This window comes from Rutilus rutilus, assembly GCF_951802725.1.
Source record: "Rutilus rutilus genome assembly, chromosome: 13".
Taxonomy (NCBI): Eukaryota; Metazoa; Chordata; class Actinopteri; order Cypriniformes; family Leuciscidae; genus Rutilus; species Rutilus rutilus.
This window is the reverse complement of record NC_140218.1, coordinates 28,885,815-28,906,334: the sequence shown is the minus strand read 5'-3', so window position 1 is coordinate 28,906,334 and position 20,520 is coordinate 28,885,815. Positions and strand designations below refer to the sequence as shown.

Below are 20,520 nucleotides of genomic sequence, written 5' to 3'. Positions count from 1 at the left end.
TTTTTGCCAGATATTAATATTTTAAGTACATCATGAGTACAAATTGTAGGGAGATAGAGTTTAATTTCAGCAATTTTACGTACATCTCATGTGCTATCATCCACGTTATATGGGTCATCAGCCAACCTGGGCTACGTTTCCCAAAAGCATCAAAAGCCAAATAGATTGTAGAAACCATTGGCACCAAAAGTCTCTATGATCTACTTAGGCTTACAATGCTTTTGGGAAACATCCCTGGTCTGTACATACATCAGTCATACACAGATTAACTAGGTTGGGTAAATACCGTGAAAGCAGAAAACATTTACAAGGAAAGTGTGTTAACATGACATTTGACAGAATCGATTCTCTAAAAGAATGGCTTCCTCACCAACAGGTTACCTATTAACATAATTATCACAACACACTGACAAGAAATCATTATTAACAGACAAAAACAATAGGGTATTCAAAACAGCACTGTCTGCTACTTTTATTTTCTGTTGTAGATTGCATGTACACTGAAAAAAATGATTTGTTGAATTTAATCAATTTTTTTATCGTAAGTGGTTGCACACAATTAATGCATTTGTTTAAATCTAGCTAAAATCAATTGTGTGCAACCACTTACGATAAAAAAATTGATTAAATTCAACAAATCATTTTTTTCAGTGTAATATGCATGCATGAAAACCCAAATAGTAACTGTGACTAACAGATTCTGGGATTCAGTGCCACCATCTCTAAAGGAAGACAAATGTCCATACTAGAGGTGCCTGCAATCGTGCTAATGTCAGCGCTGTGGGTGGAAGCGCACATATGATCAGGTGACTGATTACCATGGTGGAATTCAATTCTGAGTGTTTGCATTATTGACACTGTACAATATAGCATGGCTTTTTCATTACAGGATGGAAACACTTCCAGGACAAGGGCAGGAAATACAGATATGAGAACAAGTATAATTATGGACAGGTGGAAGTAGTCAAACCTCATTAAACATTGATAAAATGGAAGTGCTGTGTATGTGTAAACATATATTGTTTATAATGAAATATGTATTGTGTATGTACTGTACTGTATATTTGTTCTGCATCAAAATCTCTCAAGTTAACAACACACTGCCGCAAAACTATTTTCCTCTGGGGATTAGTACAGGCATCATAAGGGATGAGGCCACGGGAGAGGATTTGTGAATGGAGGTGAAGCGACGCAACCCAGACAGCAACATAGTGTCGGCCCAGATCCGGGCCACATCTGGATTCAACGCGTCCCAGATGTGGGCCGACACTATGTTGCTGTCTGGGAAATGACGCTGGTAGTTCACATGATAATGACAACATGGCGAATGTAGTACGTCAATATTACATTCATACTACATATTCATACTTTATAGAACGTATTTTTTTAGTGGTTAAAAAATGATAAAGTTCCCTTGGCCTTTGGAATTAAAATAGCCCCACATCATCACATAGCCTTCACCATACCTAGAGATTGGCATGGTTTTATTTCAGTTAGCCTAATAGCTAGTTTGATTTGCATTGAGAGATGATCTTATGGAAATTACTCCATGCCAATCTCTAAGTATGCTGAAGGCTATGTGATGATGTGGGGCTATTTTAATTCCAAAGGCCAAGGGAACTTTATCAGGATGCATAGTATCCTGGATCCATGAAGTAACTGGCCTTTAAAAATAAAAATCTGCCTGCCTCTATGGGAATTTAACATAGGGGTGTCCAAACTTATGCACCCTGTATTTTAAGGAAGAACATTTATTTATTTACGATACATTATTCATTCACAAAGAAAATTGGTGTCCTTAAAGGTTGGATTTTTCCTAATTTTTTAAATTAAGGCATTAAGTTCAATTTCCAAAAGATGATTTTTTATTCCTCTTTTTAGTCAACTTTAGCATGGGTGTCTAAACTTATGCATAGCACTGTATATATATACTATTATTATTTATTATATATATTAAATATATTTACTTTAAATATTATTCTAGTTCAAAATGTCTTTTTTTCCACAACTATCAAGAATGAATCATTCATAAATATCATTAGGTTTTTGGGGATGTGCATTTTTTCGAAACCTGAGCCTTGTCATATAAAGATCATCCTCCATTTATCTGATCTGAGACTTATTGCACTTGATACACAGGGTCACGAGGGTCTACAGGGGTTCTCTCTATGATATCATTTCCTGTTTTGTTTTTTGTCTGCAAGATTCTGCATGTTCCACATGACTTTGATTTGAAAAGTAATAATAATCAAATATTATGCTAAAGTTCTTGAAAAGAAAACCTTTTCCTTTCATTCTTTTAACGACGCTTCTTCCTGATATCAGATCATTCAGAAAATTCAGAAAGTCACTCCATCTATGAATTGCATTTTCATGCATTTATAAATAAATTACTAAAAAGATGATGTCGTTGACCCCTTAACTGCAAGCCCTAAACAATTAACATTTCTTATGGGGCTTTTTCATAATATGTTTTCTTGAAAGCAAAAAATTGGAACAGAATGCAGCAGGTCTCACATCTTCAAAATATTTTTCACTTGAAAAGGCACATTGATGGGGAGCTCAAAAAAGAGTGCAAGATGCAATATCCAAAGCATCTGCATTTTTATAGCTCTAGCATTGGTTTTAAATGGGAATAATTTAAAGTTTTTTTCATATTCAAATATAACGAAGGAATAGATCAAAATCAAATCTGAAGCTTAGTTGGAATTGAAATGGATGACTACAGCGCAGGACCCACCTGTTTCCAGAGGAACTCATCCTCCTGATTGATCCTCCACGTGGTGAGGAGGTGTATGGAGGACAGCACTCCTCCGCTGAGCACTGCCGCCCTCATCCGCACGGGCAGCAGTGTGTAGATGATGTAGATGAAGAAGACGGACCACCAGATCCCCTCCGAGGCGCTGCGGGGGGCGACCTTCAGCACCCCGAACACCTGCACCACAATTAACACTCCAATCACAAGGTAGCTGACCATCCACATGTAGTCCTGGTGGAACCCGTTTCGGTTGCACACCACCATCAGCGCCAAGAAGAGGGCCATCGCCACGGAGAGCACGGAGGCGTAGACCACGTCGGGCGGCCCGTGGATGCAGTGGAAGGTGAGCATGACCCCACAGACGATCACCAGGACGCCCATCAGCATTGTGAGGGAGCTCTGATTGAGCCTAAAGAAGTAGCGCTGGTAGAGACGCTCCAGTTTGCGCGACTGGAACTTCTTGGATTGGAACACACGCACCACCCGCTGCCAGCAGTCGGCCGCCGTCACTGACCCCGTCCCGCTGGCCGTGTCGTCGCTGGAGCCGTCGCAACCCGAGCCGCCACCTTTCCGCCCCTTGACCTCGCCGTCCTCGAAACCCAGGTCCACAGATTTCAGCCCCATCCCCTCCCCCCCACCCCCAACTTTCCCGTAGTGGTCTTCCTGCCATCCGCAGCGCATGCCGAAGTTGCCCCCGCCCGTCCCTACTCCTCCTCCTCCTCCTCCTCCAGAGCGGGTGGCCTGAGAGTGGGGCGGCTGGGGAGGAGGCTCCATGGCTTCCACGTCCCGCAGGCAGCTCATGTAGCGTGGGTTGCAGAGAGAGGAGCCAACCTTGCGCTTGGACTTCTTGCCATTGCGCTCGCCCCACACGGTCTTACGGTCATCCACTCTGGCCACTAGGAAGCCGTTGATCCAGGACATTCTGTAGGGAGGCATGAGGAAAATCAGAGTCAGAAGTCAGAGACAGAGTATGATGGCTTTGTACCATGCTTATGTGGGTCAGACAACAACAAAAAAAACGTTTAAAAGACATGTGCCAAAACGTTTTTACAATTTATGAAAAAAGTGCCGTTACATTACATTAACATTAGTTGATACACTGTGAAATTACATGAATTTGAAAATGTTTAAGTAACATTAAAGGAATAGTTCACTTAAAAATGAAAATTTCTTCCTTCTGCTCAACACAAAGGAAGATATTTGGAAGAATGTCTGTAACCAGACAGTTGATGGACCCCATTGACTTCCATAGCAGGAAAAAAAATACTATGGAAGTCAATGGGGTCCATCAACTGTTTGGTTACCGACATTCTTCAAAATATATATTTTTTGTGTTCAGCAGAAGAAAGAAACTCATTCAGGTTTGAAACAACTTGAGGTTGAGTAAATGATGACAGAATTTTCATTTTTAAGTTAACTATTCATTTAACATAGATTATTTAATATATATTTACTCATTGTCAATTCATGTTAGTTAATGCATTAATTAATGTTAACAAATGAGACCTTATTGTAAAGTGTTACCATTAAAATATTATGTCAAACTACCAAATCTTTTCATGAATTTCTATATTGTAATGAGGCTTATCTTCTTCATTATGATTTCAGGAAAAAATATCAAAATTAGTTTTAATTGAGTTATTAAAAACATGCTCAGAGAAGAATCAGAATATGTGTGTTTTTATTGAGGTTTGGTGGATCTCTTTACCTGTGTGGGTTCTGGTGTGCGACCCAGCCCTGATCTTGCTGTCCGAGACACTCATTTAGAGTAGTGGATGAGTGAAAGCAAAAATGTGGAGTTCAGACAAGGGAGTGATGGCTATCAGGGAATCCAGTTGCGTTTAGTTACTGTAGACTGGCCTGATGGATCTGGAGATCTTTTACTGATACTCTGTTCAACTGTATCTTCACAACATCTAGATCTGTTGACGATAAACCATCAATAGAAACAATGTGAGATCAATAAAATACATTTACAGCATCTGGACAATTTCACTGGATAAATATGGAAAGCACCAGGTTCATTTCCCTAAACTGTCACTGTTTTTCTAATCAATGACTGGCAGCTCTTAAATCTATATAAACTTCACTTCCTTATCGCCAATGATTAATAACAATTTGCCTGAGTAAACCAGTTAAGAAGGCTCAGAAACTTTCACATTTAAGATATTTTGAGCTTTAAATGTTATTCCCAGCCATGTGAGGAAGGATTTTTTTTTTAAAGGGATCATGACATGGATTTTTTTTTTTATTTTAACATGTTCCTTTAGGTTCACTTGTAATGTTAATAAAGTTTTTTGCACACAAACAAACAAACAAATATCATTCTGACCCCCTGTCTGAAATGATCAGTTTTTAAGGAGCGGCTCCTTTAAGGCTTGTCAGTAAACGCCCACTGTTATGATTGGCTAACGTCATTGCATTGACAACAGTATCAATGCCCACTCGTTATTGGACGCGAGTGTTTGAAAACACTTACTTAAGGTTTGTGATGTAACTGCTGTCAGATCCAATACCGCTGACTGCTTCAACTATCAACAAAAGTTTCTTTGCGAACTCTCCATTACCCTGAGCCTCGTTTACAAAACAACCTGCAGTCAAATGCTCCAAAAAAACATAAAATCCATCGACACGATCCATGACGCCATTAAAATAAACCATCCACTTGTTTCAGACACTGGGATCCTTCTGAAGTCTGCACAGAGAGACAAACAAGCTGTTTAAACTGGACGAGTCAAAGCGAACGTTCGAACTGTTGTCGACAAACTCAAGCACGTGAAGTATGTCAGAAACTGAGTGCACATCTGTATACTGTATCCAGTGTAGACAGCGTCAGTGATTTTAATGGGCTCTAATTTGCTTTTGTCACGACATGACGTCCACATCCAGTGTTAGCAAATATCAGCCGTTAAGCGACTAAATACAAGTGGGCGGAGCCTATGGTGCGATAATGTAAAACTATTCATCGATGTCTTGCTCTGGAGGCGGTCATATGCAAATATATTTTGCCTGTATAACGTCACAAATCCTTTAAAGGCACACTATGCAGTTTCCGTTTTTCTCAAACAGCGACCCCTAGAGTCACTGTGGAGTACTTGTATTTAACTGTCGTAAATACCACTCACGCAGAGCCGTCTCTGCACTCTTCCGACCGCGCTTTCTTCATTTTCTTCGTCGACTCTGCCATGATTCACGTCTGAAATGCGTGCTAGTGTCTTCCATAGAGGCTGCTTCACATGTTGTTGATGTGTGTGACGTTGTGTGTAAAGCAAGTCGTGATTCTCGCGAGATTTGGCGGGGCGCCACCTCTCAAACCTGCATTGCTGGTTTTGCCAAATCTTGCATAGTGTGCCTTTAATATCAAAACGAGCTGTTTTTGGAGCTTGATTAAATAAATGCTTTGTTTATAATGAGGAAGACATTTTAAACTCTGAAACTTACAGGATGTTTTAATGGTACAAAGACCTCTTATGTCAAAAGATCACGGCAAATTTGATTTATCATGTCATGACCCCTTTAATCCTAAATCACCATATACATTATGCAGCACTGTACATTTTCATAACACAGGTTCATTGAAGATTCTAGAGTCCATTCTTTGTATTTTTATGTACTATGCATATTTTATACAGTTTGGCAATATTGATATGTTAGTATGTTAACAATCATGCAAATAAAGCTTTCGTGACTGCCAAACCGCATATAAAAAATATCACTAGATAAGAAGATAAATTACACTGTTCTCTAGAATACTTGATTTGCATTGGCCAGTTGTGGCATCTAGTCAAATATATCTGAATAATGACAGTTGCCCTGGGCAACGGTGTATAACTGACTGCTCATCATTAATTTATAACTTCGCATTAATTCTCATTGCCTAACTATTCTATCTTACATTTCAATAGTATAGTGCATTACATTTAGAAGACAATCATATAATGTAGCATCACATGGCACTTCCTATCAATGATAATTGTTTCTTTAATCTGAAAGTAACAGTCCTGGTATATCCTGCCTAATCAGAAAATGACAGATAATCAGAGGTAAGACGTGATCAACTTAAACGGATCCTCAGGCTCTCAATCACTCAGTCCTGGCAGGCTTAAACCAGCAGAATGAACGTATAAATGAACAATATTCTTATACAAATGAACACATAGCACATATTTGTCTCACATATCTGGATCTGGATCTCTCCCCCTTGGACAAAAAGGAATTTGTTACTGTCTGTCTTCAGCATTTTACTGGCACATATTCACTTGTATAGGGCATTTTGACTAGTGATGGGAACTTGGGAAGTCTGACTCAGTGAATCGGTTCTTCTAAACGGTTTATTTAAAACATTTCAAAGTTCATTTCAAAAAAGGATTCAGTGGTTCTTTACGTAATGACGTGGTCCCTGACATCCCAACGTGCCAAATTATTTAGTCTAAAACGTTCCAGTAAAGACATATAGGCACATACTGAGGTTTATTATGGTTTTTATTTTACGTTTCATTAATACGTTTTTATTATAATGTCATGTGTGCTAGTTCAGTTTGTTTCAGCTATGATTCAGGCAGCTGATTAATCAGTCACTAAATTAACATTAAACATGATAAATATTAACATCTCTAATTTTACACATTTTAGTAGTAATAATAATTCCTAATAAAATCAACTATTTTAATGTTTTGCGATAAACTGTCAACCAAGTCTTAAAGGCCCATTGAAGTCCTTTGAAACGCAAAGCATTTTCAATGTGTTGATGTAATTTCCACTGAAACAGGAAGACAGGGCGGGACATATCAAACAGCTCCTCCCCTTTTTAAAATAGCCAATAGCGTTTAGTTTACATCACAGCTCGGCCAGAGCCGTTGAGCTCGGTAAAGCCGCAGTTTCCTCCTAATCTCTAACTGTTTCTCCTCCTAATCTCCTCCATCACTTTAAAATATAGAATTCTGTGCAGAATTAATGGGTCCGATACGTTTGTTCAGCTCTGTGCTCTCGTGTCTCTGGACAGGAGCTGAGGTGGTTCACGTGACACTAACATGAAACCAGACTACATTCACCCCAATGGAAAGCATATTTATACTGTCTAAATCGTTCTCTATCCCCTATATAGTGCACTATATGCCATTTACCATGTAGAAAATGGTAAATGTGTGAACAAGTGACCATAGCTTCAGCTCCTTTCAGACAGGACGCCGAATGGCCATTTATTTCAATGGCTTGCACTGCACAAGGATGTTTTGTTGCTGCGTCGCGCGCACGCCGTGGTCAAAGTTCAAAATAGTTCAACTTTTGCCGCTGCGCTCTGTAGAAACGGGGCATCCAAACAAGCGTGGAAATCAAAATGAAAACTCCGCCTACTTTTGCTCTGGCCAGTGTAGCGCAAATCGCTCTGTATCTCTGTATCGACCAGCGCAGCACATTCCGCGTCCTGTCTGAAAGTGCTATTTATAATGTAGGGAGCGGGACACTTCAGATTCTATAGAGCATTTGATTGGACAGAAAATCTGATGAGAAGCAGAAGTGCAGAGTGATGTCATCAAAATCACTGACCCATATCGACGGAAGTGAGACACTAAGTTTTGAACACATATTTTCGAAATACGAATTTTGTCATTGATTTCATGGGGACTTTAAAACTTTTTATAGGAGCATTTGTGCCTGTTAAAGTATGGCTATTAACGTAACTTACTTTTGGCCATATCAGTTGTGGACTAGATAAGAATATGTTATAAAAAGAGAGTAGAGCTAGTATACTCAAGAACAAAATCATCAATCATCATCGTATGAGTCATTCATATCGGTTCTGTGAACAAGATCCAAATCAAAGAGGGATTCGTTCACGAACCGAACATCGCTCATTAGAACGCACTAATGACACAGTACAGTACGTATTAACACCCACAGCCAATATATTCTGAGTCATTATTTTATTAGAGGCCATACAAACGAGGAGTACTGCACAAATGTGCTTGTGTCTGTAACGTGCACCCTCGAATCGTGCTGTATTCCTCCGGGACATTTGCACGACATTTCAACAGCCGCGCGCTGGTGTTACATAATGCAAATGTAGAGATCGCAATGTCGCATCAGTCACAACACTAATTGCTATTAATCTTAATCTCCGTTTCATCTTAAGGAAAGGAGCTCAATATATAAAATATAATGTCCTTCAAAAAAAGAAGAAAATAATAAGAAAGGAAAAAAAAAACATATTTACGCGAGCATCGACGTGTGTACATAAACATAAACGACTGTTCGCCATCGCCATAACATAAGCATGCTGCATAATTTCAGCGCTTCATCGATGGCTCATGTTGCCAGAAGAACTATGCAGCATTTCTCCCATAGGCCGTTTGGAGATGTTTCGTTACATAACACCGAGTGTGTGTTCAGTGTGTATGTGTGTGTTTGGTGTACCATATTCGCAGCAGCGACCGAAGAGGCTGTTACAGTAACAGTGTGCGGATACTTGTGCAACACAGCATGTCACACCCGACCGCCAAGTGTGGTCTACTCTATACAGACCCGTCCTTCACCTAAACGAGCTGAATTATAGCGCGCTACAGGCCGTGAACGCGCGTCCACCCGCTCCATATCTGCGGTGGATCATAGCGTGCGAAACATTCCAACGCATCAGTCATCATCGCCCAGTTTCATAGAGGCAAACACGCACAACTCAACCATCATTTGGGCATCAAGCCTTATGCCTTAAGCCTCGCGCATGACATCTATTTAGACCGGCAGCTGCTGTTTTGCTCTTTATTTCACTTTTTTTTTTTTCTTTTTTTTTTTTGCGGGACCGTTCGACCTTTAGGGCAACATCAGCAGTGCGAGCTAAGACAGGCATGACATCGGGACGTTTAATCCTGAATATATCGCTGGTATGAATGAAGAGGGGTGTTGCATTTGGCTATTGCATATTCGTCATGTCAAAACTCAGGGCTAATGCTGCATTAAAGCCTTCTACACGCGCGCATCTGACTCTTCCAAATGTCCTCTATAAAAGGCAAACGCTTGTATAACGCGTGTCCATCTGAAACCATGCTAGAAAGCAGCCCTGCATAAAACATGACTGATCACCCTGGAAAAAGCTCTGACTCACCGTGCACATCTCTCGGTCTCGGGCGCAGCAGCGGCGGTGGCGTCTCGAGCGCGCGCGCGGGCGGTCGGTCGGTCGGTCGCTCAGTGTCCGTGTTGTCGGCAGGGCGATGTGTTTTTTGCAGGCATCGAGGACAGAGGGCCACAGACTGTGGAGCTCTGCCTCGCTCGTGCTCCCGTCGTTTCCCAGCCTCTCCCCCTTCACACAGACGCGGTGCCAGTCTCAGTCTCCACGCGTCTCAACACTCCCCCTAAAGGCCTGCGAACAAGCAGCTCCTCACTGCCAGCTGATATCACCTGTCCTCCTCCTCCTCTCCTCCTCTGATGTGAGGAAACCCCATCAGACTCTATCTATCTATCTATCTATCTATCTATCTATCTATCTATCTATCTATCTATCATATTTGTACACTTATATTGCATAACAAAATGTCAAACCGTTGACATTTGAAAGCCACATGCCACAAGCTCCCATTTCAAGCAAAATATTTAAAAACAAATATTAAATGACACAGATATTTGAGAAGTGGTTTTGCATGCAACGAAAGCCAATGTTCTCAAAATGTTATTTGGTTCCCAACTTTCAAAATATCTTCTATTATTTTCTGCTGAATAAAAAAGTTATACAGGTTTGGAACGACATTAGGGTGAATAAATGATGACATATTTTAAATTTTTGGGTGAAGTCCTCAGACCATAACGTCTATTAGCCTACAATATTTTCTAAAAAAATATACTCTATCAAAGTTTAGATAAATAGAAATAGAAATAATATAAATATGTTTATTTTAAATAAATATTTTCTGACAGAAAAAATGTAATGTAATAAAATGATCATTTTCACGTTGTCACTTTTTGCCACAGGACTGAAGATGATGGAGATGGACTGAAGGCAGGATTGTAAAATATCAACAAGGTTTTATTAACTAGAAGGCAGGCAGGAGTAACAGAGCGCACAAAAGCATAAACATAACACTAACACGTATGAACAACAAAACAGAGGAACTAAATACACAGAGATATTGAAATTAATATGAACAGGTGTGAAGATTAGATGAGTGTGAGCCAGGCGGGATTATGGGAAATGTAGTGTGAGGTGACTGGTCCGGTGACTGAGGATTGTGACACTTTTACTGTAAAACATTTTGTAATTTAAATTTGGTGAAATTTCTATATTTTACCTTATTTTTAGTTCAAAAACATCTCACAGACTCTGGTTAGTTTACTGTACAGTGTAATAAGCTTCGGTCTTATAATATTTTCTGTCTTACATAATACTCATGACATGCCCACTCAGGCATATTGAAAAAGTAATTGATTTGTACATAATTTCTATCATCTTAAGTCTAAAAACAAAATGTCTCCTTTATTTAATACATAAATCGTCAACAAAACTGTAAGATTTCCTGTGACATCTTTATAACATATTATCCAGAGTTCTTATAACATCTCAGATTACAAAGATAAAATATGGAGGTCAATCACCCTCACTATTGTCCGCTGTACCCAGACTGATGGTGCTTTCCATTAAATGAAACATGAGGCAACTGCGGCAGTACTGGTATGTTTTGTGAGTTATCAGATGTCAGTGAATCACATGATAACTTGCAAATATGTGGTTAGTGTTTGTCTCAGTGAATAAAGACATTTCAAATGAGAATTCCCAGTTTATAAAATACAAATAAACTCTAATGGAGCACTCACTTCAAAATACAGTGTTGGGGATAATTCATTTTAAAAGTAATGCTTTACAATATTGCGCCACTCCCTAAAAAAGTAACTAATTGCATTGGTTACTTTTTACGGAAAGTAATGAGTTACGTTATTTGCTTGCTTGTTTAATAACAGAAAAAGTTATATTTTGGCAAATTTAAATGCAAATTCACCTGTACAGTAGAGGGTGCAGCTCCAACAAACCCTTTAGCTGTGCTGCCACATGGATTGCCGAAGAACAGGATGAAGGAGAAGGAATGAAACAATGCACTATGCCCTACTCAATCCCAACGGCAGAACATGACCATAAATCATTCAATTACTTCCTTGAAGTGACTATTGCATGTTTCCTTCGCTAACGGACCTGTGGAAGGGCCCTGTGTATAGTTATGCGAAAAAGAGAGCCAAAAATGAAACTATGAATGGCTATTGTGTAAATGTTTGATATACACTATTACATGCACATTTGAATACAGAGAACAAGCCAAGACAAATGCAGCTATAAGTATACTAAAGACTACCAGTGAAGACAAACCTGTTTCATTTGAACACAGCACACCCACCACTTGAAGTGCAGGAGGATATATGTCTTGCAAGCATTAAATTATGATGATTTAAACATCTAAACACACATTAGGACACAAATATAAGCAGCATGCTTTTCATTTAAACAAAAGCTTGGGATGATTTCTGTCTGTCGGGTTTACACAATTGTAATTCAGTGCCGCTGTACACTGCTGTTGCTTTGCTGTTCTGTAGTGACGGTAGTAGACATGAAAAAGGGTAGAGTAAATACAAGACTATTTGTCTAATGCTCAGCTGACAAATAGGTTTGGATAGACTGCCAGATCTTTGCCCTTCATAGGTTCCTCATTGCCTTAAGGTAGGGCTATTTTCTTTGCTATTTGAACTAGCGCTGGCGTTTGTTTGATTCAACCTCAGAGGGGAACTTTGTGTATTCTAGTACTGTAATGGTGAAACTTTAACATAATGTACCTTTAATAGTAATTCTGTTATTACACTGTAAAAAATTTCTAACCCTCCCAAATCAAAAATTTCAAGTGACCGATAACATCTACATTTTTCAATTGGCCCAAGTGAAATTCTGTAAATTATCAAATTAAATTTACAGAATTTCACTTGGGCCAATTGAAAAATTTAGATGTTATCGGTCACTTGAAATTTTTGATTTGGGAGGGTTAGAAATTTTTTACAGTGTAGGGAGGATAAACGTGCACTAATTAACCCTATAAAGCCTACTGTATCATACATGCCTTCTATACTTATACTTGCATTGCAAGTAAAAAGACTTACAGTATATATATTGGCCATATTGGCCACAATATGGGCATATTTTTTGCTCAGTTTGGGCCTCTAAATAAAATTGGTTCAAATGTGAGCTATATTATACTATATTATGATCATACTATACAAAATATATATATTTTGTCTAAAGGCCCAAAACATTTTTTTTCTTACTATTATGTCAGGCTTTGCAGGGTTACACACACACACACACACACACAGCTTTTAAAATACATTAGCACTTGTCTTATAACATAACCTGAATACTACAATTTATATAAAAGTTGTGCCAATTGACAGCGTAGTGCAATAGAAACCATTGCAATTAAAACAATCAAAACAAACACAAATACAGCTCTTTATCACCTGTAATTACACAGAGGCAGCACCCTGCTGTTTCATAGTGAAATCAGGGTCCAGCTGTCAGCAGTGCATCACTTGTCACATCAACTCATTGGCCGCATGATTTTAGTGTCTGAAGATTAGTGGCTGCCAAAGGAGTTTACATCCACGTGATTGACAGCCTGATTGCTTCAGCGTGACGGCGTAAACAGGGAGGAAGAGCCTTTGGACATGTACACAACACAAGACACTTTGAATCACAAGTTACAACAATCACCAGCGGAGTACTATAATATTATTATTTCAGCCATATCTTCAAAAACTAATTCATACTGTTTGTAAAAATTAGGAAGTTGAAATAACCTATATACCTGAATGGGAGAGGAGGAGGAGGAGGAGGAGGAGGAAGTGCTGTTGTTCCTAATATTCAGAACAGCATGTTTCATAAACAGTTCAATAAACAATAAGTTAATCTGGTGTAATTTATATTTAGGCACAATATGGCCAGTCCATTTCTGTTCTGACGATGAAAACAGTTCTAAATGTGGTCAAAGCGGAATTAAGGTCACCATGAAATCAAAATGGCCAAAACACATATATTTTATTTAAACACAAAACAACATATTGCAGTGTTTATTATGTTTAAATCTCTTAAATCTTTCATCAAAATAACTTCCCCTCCCTCCTCCTGCAGGGCAGGACAACCTGTCACTCACATGAGATCCACCAATAGAAAACTACAACTATTCAGCCATCCAATCAATTCCCCATGGATAAAACCAAGTCCCGCCCCACATTTTTTCTTGTTTGAGAATTTCACAGCAGCACACAGTATTGTTTTGTTGCTGAGTGAATCTTGTGTTTTCATTTTTAACAAATCAGTTGAATGAATAAGTCAATGACCCATAAAGATAGTCACATGTCGCCACCTACTGGCGTAACAATGTAACGTGAAAATTCCCACCAAAGAACAATGACTGCCAGTCTCTCTAGAATGGCAAACACAGACCAAACAATAAACAACAAAAACATCCAAGAATGCCACTCAGCCAATAAAGTTTGAGGACTGGAACTAACTGTTGTATAATAATATTGAACACACTTGTAATAAGAAATGTTTTCTGTTTATATATCAAATAAAATCAAAACGATTTTGAACAAGACTGTTTATTATTTTTTAACGTTTATTATATTAAGTATATTATAATTACGTTTATTAGTTTAGTTAAGTTATTAGGGATAAAGGTTTGAAGAATTTGGTAGATTTTGCACTGTTTTGAGTTGTTTTCTTGTCCATGGTGGGGTATGTTTTGGGATTATAATTTATAAAGGTGTTTGGATCACTGCTTCAGATCAGTCTTTAACACTTAAGAGGGTGTGAGTTTATGTCTGTGTGTTTGTGATGAAAAACCATTCCTCTGAAATTCGATGTAGTTACTTCTGTATCACACTCCTCCCACTGAGCCACATTCATGTTGTAATTATAAATTTCCCTTCATAATACTTCCATGAAGACATTACTCGTTGACTCACAAATCTAGTTTGGCCATATAAAAGTAGCTAAAGATGCCAGAAGTCAATGCACATGAGCTAAATGTTTTGTTTTACAGTTATAGGTGATTGTAATATTAATAGATATAATTATAGATATAGTAGAGTCACAATAGGATTACCCATTACAGTCTTTCTTAATAGCTTTGGCACATTTTTTTAAACAGTCTTAACATTTTCTAAACCGTAATCTCAATTGTGTCAACTGTTTGCTGGAAGATCAGAACTCTGCATGTCTGCAAAACATAGTAACTCACCCAAAACATTTTATTCATGCTTCAAAACCTTATTATTGTGTCAGCAAATTGGCAAATGCCACCAAAATAAAAAAGTGTTTATGTCATTGTGTGATCGAAATGTTTAGATGCTTTTTTTTCAGCAAGGAAATATGTTATATACAAATGTCATATTTTTTCAACTTTTTTTGTTGACACGGACTGCTTTCTATACTATACGGCGTAACCGGTGGGACTGAGGACAGAGGTGGAGTCGACTGACCAAGGCGGAGCTGGAGGAACGAGGGAGCCCGGTAGAGCCATAAGGACTACAGCCACAGATGAAGCCAAGGGAGGGAGGAGCCAAGGTTGAGCCGACTGGTCTACGAACCGAAGCAAGCTCAGCGGCTGGAGGCGAAGCCAGGGGATCCGCTTGCCAAGGAGGAGCTGGAGATGGGAAGACCCGAGGCAGATCCACGCATTAGAGTGGAGTCAACAGAGGATGAGCCGTGTGACTGAAGAGAGCCAGCGGAGGCGGGGACGAAGGACATCATGCAGGCTTGAGCTCCGTGTCTGCTGTGGGCTCTGGCATAGGCTCCGTGCAGGGCGGCTGGCTGGGCTCTGGGTCTGGAGTGGGGCTGGTGATGTCCTCCTCAGAAAGCCAGATGACGAACGGAGATCCGTTTTTCCATCATCACCCACCATATGAGCGCACAAAGTTTCCCGAGGACTGTCCACAGACAGGCGTGCCTTGGACCGCTTGCTGAGGCTGGTGTAGTAAAAAAAAAACAAAGCAAGCGATCTGGGTAGTGGGTGAAGCACGCCAGATCTAGAAATACCCTTTTGTGGTCCTCGAGGTTTTGCTCCTTCTGCTCCAGGCGGACTGCCGGTATGTCCATAGTAAAAAATAAAAAATAACGGCACAAATAATATTGGGTTCTGTCAGGCTGTACTGTTGTAATAACGGAGAAAAAGAGAACAAAATAGATAGTTTTTTATTAATAATCTTCAAAAGGAAACAAGCAGGAGAACTGACTAACAACCACATTATACTAAGACGACACAAAACAATGAAAAGAGGAAACTAAGGGCTTAAATACACAGGGAGTAATCAATGTAACAGTGAACAGGTGTGGAACTTAAATCAGCAACCAAGGTAACTAACAATGACAAAAACAATTTTTTTTTTTTTTTTTTTGGAGAGGCTTTTGGACTGTGATGCTGCGTCTCAATTCGGCTACTTATACTACACCCTAAAAGTATGTATTTTTTTTGTGAATAAAAAGTAGATACTTTTGAATGTGTCACAAAAAGTAGACAAGCTTTGGGACTTACTATCACATCATAAAATTATGTCTTTAACGGTTCCCCTCCATATTTAATTTAATTAAATTTCCTACCATATCGGAGAGAAATGCAGAAGCACGTTGATCTGCAGTCGCGGGTCTTTCATGCGGAGACTCTCCTCATATTAATGCAGAATGATGCATTTAAAAGTTAATGGCTCAAAGGATCTTTATAAAAGTCCACATTGTTATTGCAGATGGAATATAACACGGATAACATTAAATAAGTATTTTTTTATCAGGTTGAACCTCTCACCGCCGGTTGCGCATATCCGCCATGTTTTGTAGTTTTTTAAACATTTTTACTCGTGTTTGTAGTTTCTCCTCCAAAGCGCAATGGGTTGTAGGCAATATTAGCCTTTAGAGTGTGCACGGATCCACACTTCGAAAATCCACCGGAAATAGTAGACCATCCGGGGACCATCCTGGCATCCTCTTTTTAACATACTATGCTTTGGGACACATTTATTCTAATCTCACATACTGTTTAGGATGGATACTATGGACATGAGACGCAGGGTTAGGTTCTGATTAGGTAATGGACAAGTAAACCCCCCTGGGTGCCGGTCAGAGCACAAATAATGAGGAGACAGGTAATCAGCTTAACACTGTGTATAGGAGACAGAGGGATGGGCCACAAATGTATATTCAAAGATGTACATAGTCTGAAAAATAATAAGTACAATAAAGATAATGAATAAACTAAATATATAAACAAAATTAGCATTCACTGTTACATATACAACAAAGGTATCAGTGACATTTCTATACATAAACATTTAGTTTATATAAACAGAAACCAGGTACTTTACAGAAAATACACACCATAAGCAATAATTGCTTCAATTGCGAAAAAATAGGTCAATGACTAACACCTATATGTTACATCTGCAGCAATCACCATGAATAAACTGGAATTAACGTCCTTTCAGATGGCGGGTCAAAAAGATCATAATAACACAGATGATAGTGGCAGCTCAACTAAAAAAGCTATGCTTGCTACTGGGATATTATTACGGCTATGGTTTTAAAATAAAAGTCCCTCTTGAAGGAGTCTTTAGTACATGCAGAACATCTTTGCTTCCATAAAAGGCGACTCAAATAATCAGGGTTGGGGGCATTAAGTCCTTCCTTTGGTAAGGCTGGCAGGATGACCAGGTGAGCTTCCAGTCTAGTATAAACTTGGCCCTTTATCTTCACATCAGCTGACCTGATATGACCATCTGGGCTTGGGTGGGTCTTGATGACTTAGGGGTCTACACAGTAGTTAGGGGTCTACAATCATAACAAATGTTTTCTCCTTCAAGTCAGGTGGGGAGGCTTGCCATTTCTGCAGAGTTTTGAAGGCTAGGTAGAGAATCCCTTATGAACCTGGAATATAAGGTAGGTTTGCAGAGCCAAAGGCAAGCAGAAGGTAGATTCGTCATTTTAGGGATTGTCGGCTGGGCCCTTTGCGTCAACATTTTGAGCAGTCATGCTGAAACCCCCGGACAGCTTTGTGGCCTCATGGGATCCAGTAGTATCTCCTTATTTCAGCAAACAATTGTTCCGATCCAGAATGATGTAACTGGTGGTCATAACTGTGAATGATCATATGGGTGACTGGATGATTAGAATCCAGGACCAGAGTATGTAAAATGGAGTCCTCGACACCTGCAACTCTCCTCAAACAACCTCCTACCCTGATCAGACCACTGAACCGGTCCATTTCAGGGGCTAGGGTAACAAGTCAACTTCCAGGCCTGATGGACTTCCCAGTCCCTAAACGTTTATAATCCTCAGGGAAGGATTCCTGCTGCACCCATTTGAGGATTAGGACCTCAGCCTGGCAGTAATCCAGTTCCTGCCAGGTGTTGTAGTTCCAGCTATTGATGTTGACCGAAGAGGAAGGTAAGGTATTTATCCCATTGTAGGCAGATTTTTGCAATTCGACTCTGTCCTCCTTGGTTTCTGTCTTAGGAATTACTGGCCATTCTTTGGAATCCTAGAGGAGGAAAGAGGGTCGTTGGGACCATCCGTTTGGTACAACAAGGTATTGGAGAGGTTTATAGGAATACTTATCCATCAGCTCCTGCATCTCAGCAATTCGGTTTCCCACGAAGACTCAGTAGCGACTGGACTACAAATTCAACCATTGGAGGACAGTGGTAAAGTCTGACCACAGAAAAATAGCCTTGATACGTAGGGTCAACTTTGCTTCAAGTAACTTAGTCAACTGTGTTGCTACTAGACTCCACAGAGTTCCAGTCTTTGAATGGAGTGAGCTCATTTAGGAGTGAGATGGGACCCTGCTACAATTAAGGACAGGTAGGTCTGACCCTCCTGGTCGGTAGTCCGGAAGTATCGGCAGCTATATATGAGAAGTTATTTACCTCATGAGGAACTCCATCCATTCCAACTTCAGGAGGGACATGTTACGACCCTATGGTTTGTATTTTGTTATATCTCTTGTTTTGTGAGTCTCTTGCTGAGTCCCAATTCGCATACTATCCGTCCTAAATAGTATGCGAAACTAGAATTAGTACGTCCCAAATCGTAGTATGTTGAAATGAGTATTCCAAAGATACCCGGATGGTCTAGAATTCGAAGTGCAGATCAATGCACACTCTATTGCCCACAACCTATTGCGTGCGGGAGGGAGGAGCTTCGTGGTGATGGTGGTGATGTAAACATGGCAGCCGGATGCAGCAGCGGAGATGCGCCCTCAGTTTTTAAGTGTAAGAATTCAAATGTTTAACCCTAATTAAAGTTATATTTTATTGTCTCGTAATATTAATGGGTTTATGTTCTGCCAAAAAAGTACCGTGTTTATCTTGTAGGGTCCGATGAAGATACTGAGCGCCTCATTGGGGTTATCAGGCTACAAAACAATAAATAAAAAGGCTCTAGTACAGTGTCATGCAAGTGCCTTTTTTTGCCTATTTCTTTTGATGTTTCTGTCTTAGATTTATACCGTACTATGAACCCTTATGAAAATAAACACCTTTTACTACACTAACCATAGTTTAACCACACTGACTTATTTGTAGTAATACTGTGGCTGTACAAATGTTAACTTTATCAGTCCAACCAAAGAAACATGGTTACTACACTTTTACTATAGTAAAAGCATGGTTCATTTTCATCTGGGTATTTTTGAGTATTATACATAAGTATAAAATTAAGTATAAAATATGTTAAACAATAGTTATACTATAAACTTTAAATATTTTAACTCAGAAAATAAGTAGCTTTCGTTACACACATTGCACATGAACGTCAGAACCAGCCGCCTCACAAACGACCTGCGTTTGGTTGATCTACGACGACGCCCTGCTTCACTCCTCAATTTGATAGAACACATTATTGTAAATGTATTGTGGAAAAAACGATGAGGAAAAAAAGATGGGAATAGTAAATAAAATTATATTGGACATATAAGAATGAATGAAATGTAAAATGTTTTGTTAACAGTTGCGGTGTGCATAACTAGGCAAACACGTTCTCGTTCACGTTGCATGACGCCATCGAAGTATGTCCCAGAACGTGCATACTCTTTTGCTACACACTCAAAAGTATGTACTTTTTCCTCACAAAAAAAGTACATACTTTTAGGTTGTAGTATAAGTAGGCGAATTGGTACTGATTGGGACTGATGCCATCTGATTGGTTCCTTCAAGCTGATTGATGCCTTTTCCTGATTGGTGCAGAGTACTTTAAAAGACACGTCATCACTTCCTCTACAGAGAGATCTTGTGTTTGAGCAGAGAGAATTTGTGATTTTGAGAGTTTCAGAGTGTTAAGAGTATTTTCAGAGTTTGAGAGTGTTAAGAGTATTTGAGACTGCGAGTATTGTTTGTTTGCCTGATTGTAAATATATTGTAAATACTGATTTTTTGGGGGAAAGTAGGGAGTCTGATGCCATTTTTGTTTATTGTAAACTGTTTGATTTCTGTTTTTGGTTAGGGAGTCAGGTTTACAGATTGTATTCTTATTTTCTTTTCTTTTGGGTTAGGGTTTAGGAAAGAGGTTTAAAGACAAGGTTGTTTTGTTTGTTATTTTGGCCTAGTCAGCTCCTGAATCAAAAGTCCCAAATTAAGTAAATAAATTGACCTTTGTTCAAATCCCCTGCATATTTCTGAGTCTTTCATGTTGCACCCTTTTCCCCTAGATGGGGCGTAACAGGACATAAGACCTTAGGGAGATACCAGGGAGGTAT

At 39.3% G+C, this 20,520-nt stretch overlaps 1 protein-coding gene across 1 annotated transcript in view; it reads right to left on the bottom strand.

Annotated features, from left to right (window-relative positions):
- adcy6a (adenylate cyclase 6a) overlaps positions 1-10,173 on the bottom strand; it is a 61,299-nt gene extending 51,126 nt beyond the window's left edge. The window contains exons 1-3 of the mRNA XM_084427613.1: positions 9,855-10,173; positions 4,467-4,680; positions 2,741-3,680 (exon numbers count right to left, since the gene is read on the bottom strand). Of these exons, the coding sequence (XP_084283739.1) occupies positions 2,741-3,679 (939 nt within the window). The 5' untranslated portion in view covers position 3,680; positions 4,467-4,680; positions 9,855-10,173. The remainder of the gene's footprint in view (positions 1-2,740; positions 3,681-4,466; positions 4,681-9,854) is intronic.
- Positions 10,174-20,520: the final 10,347 nt, after the last annotated feature.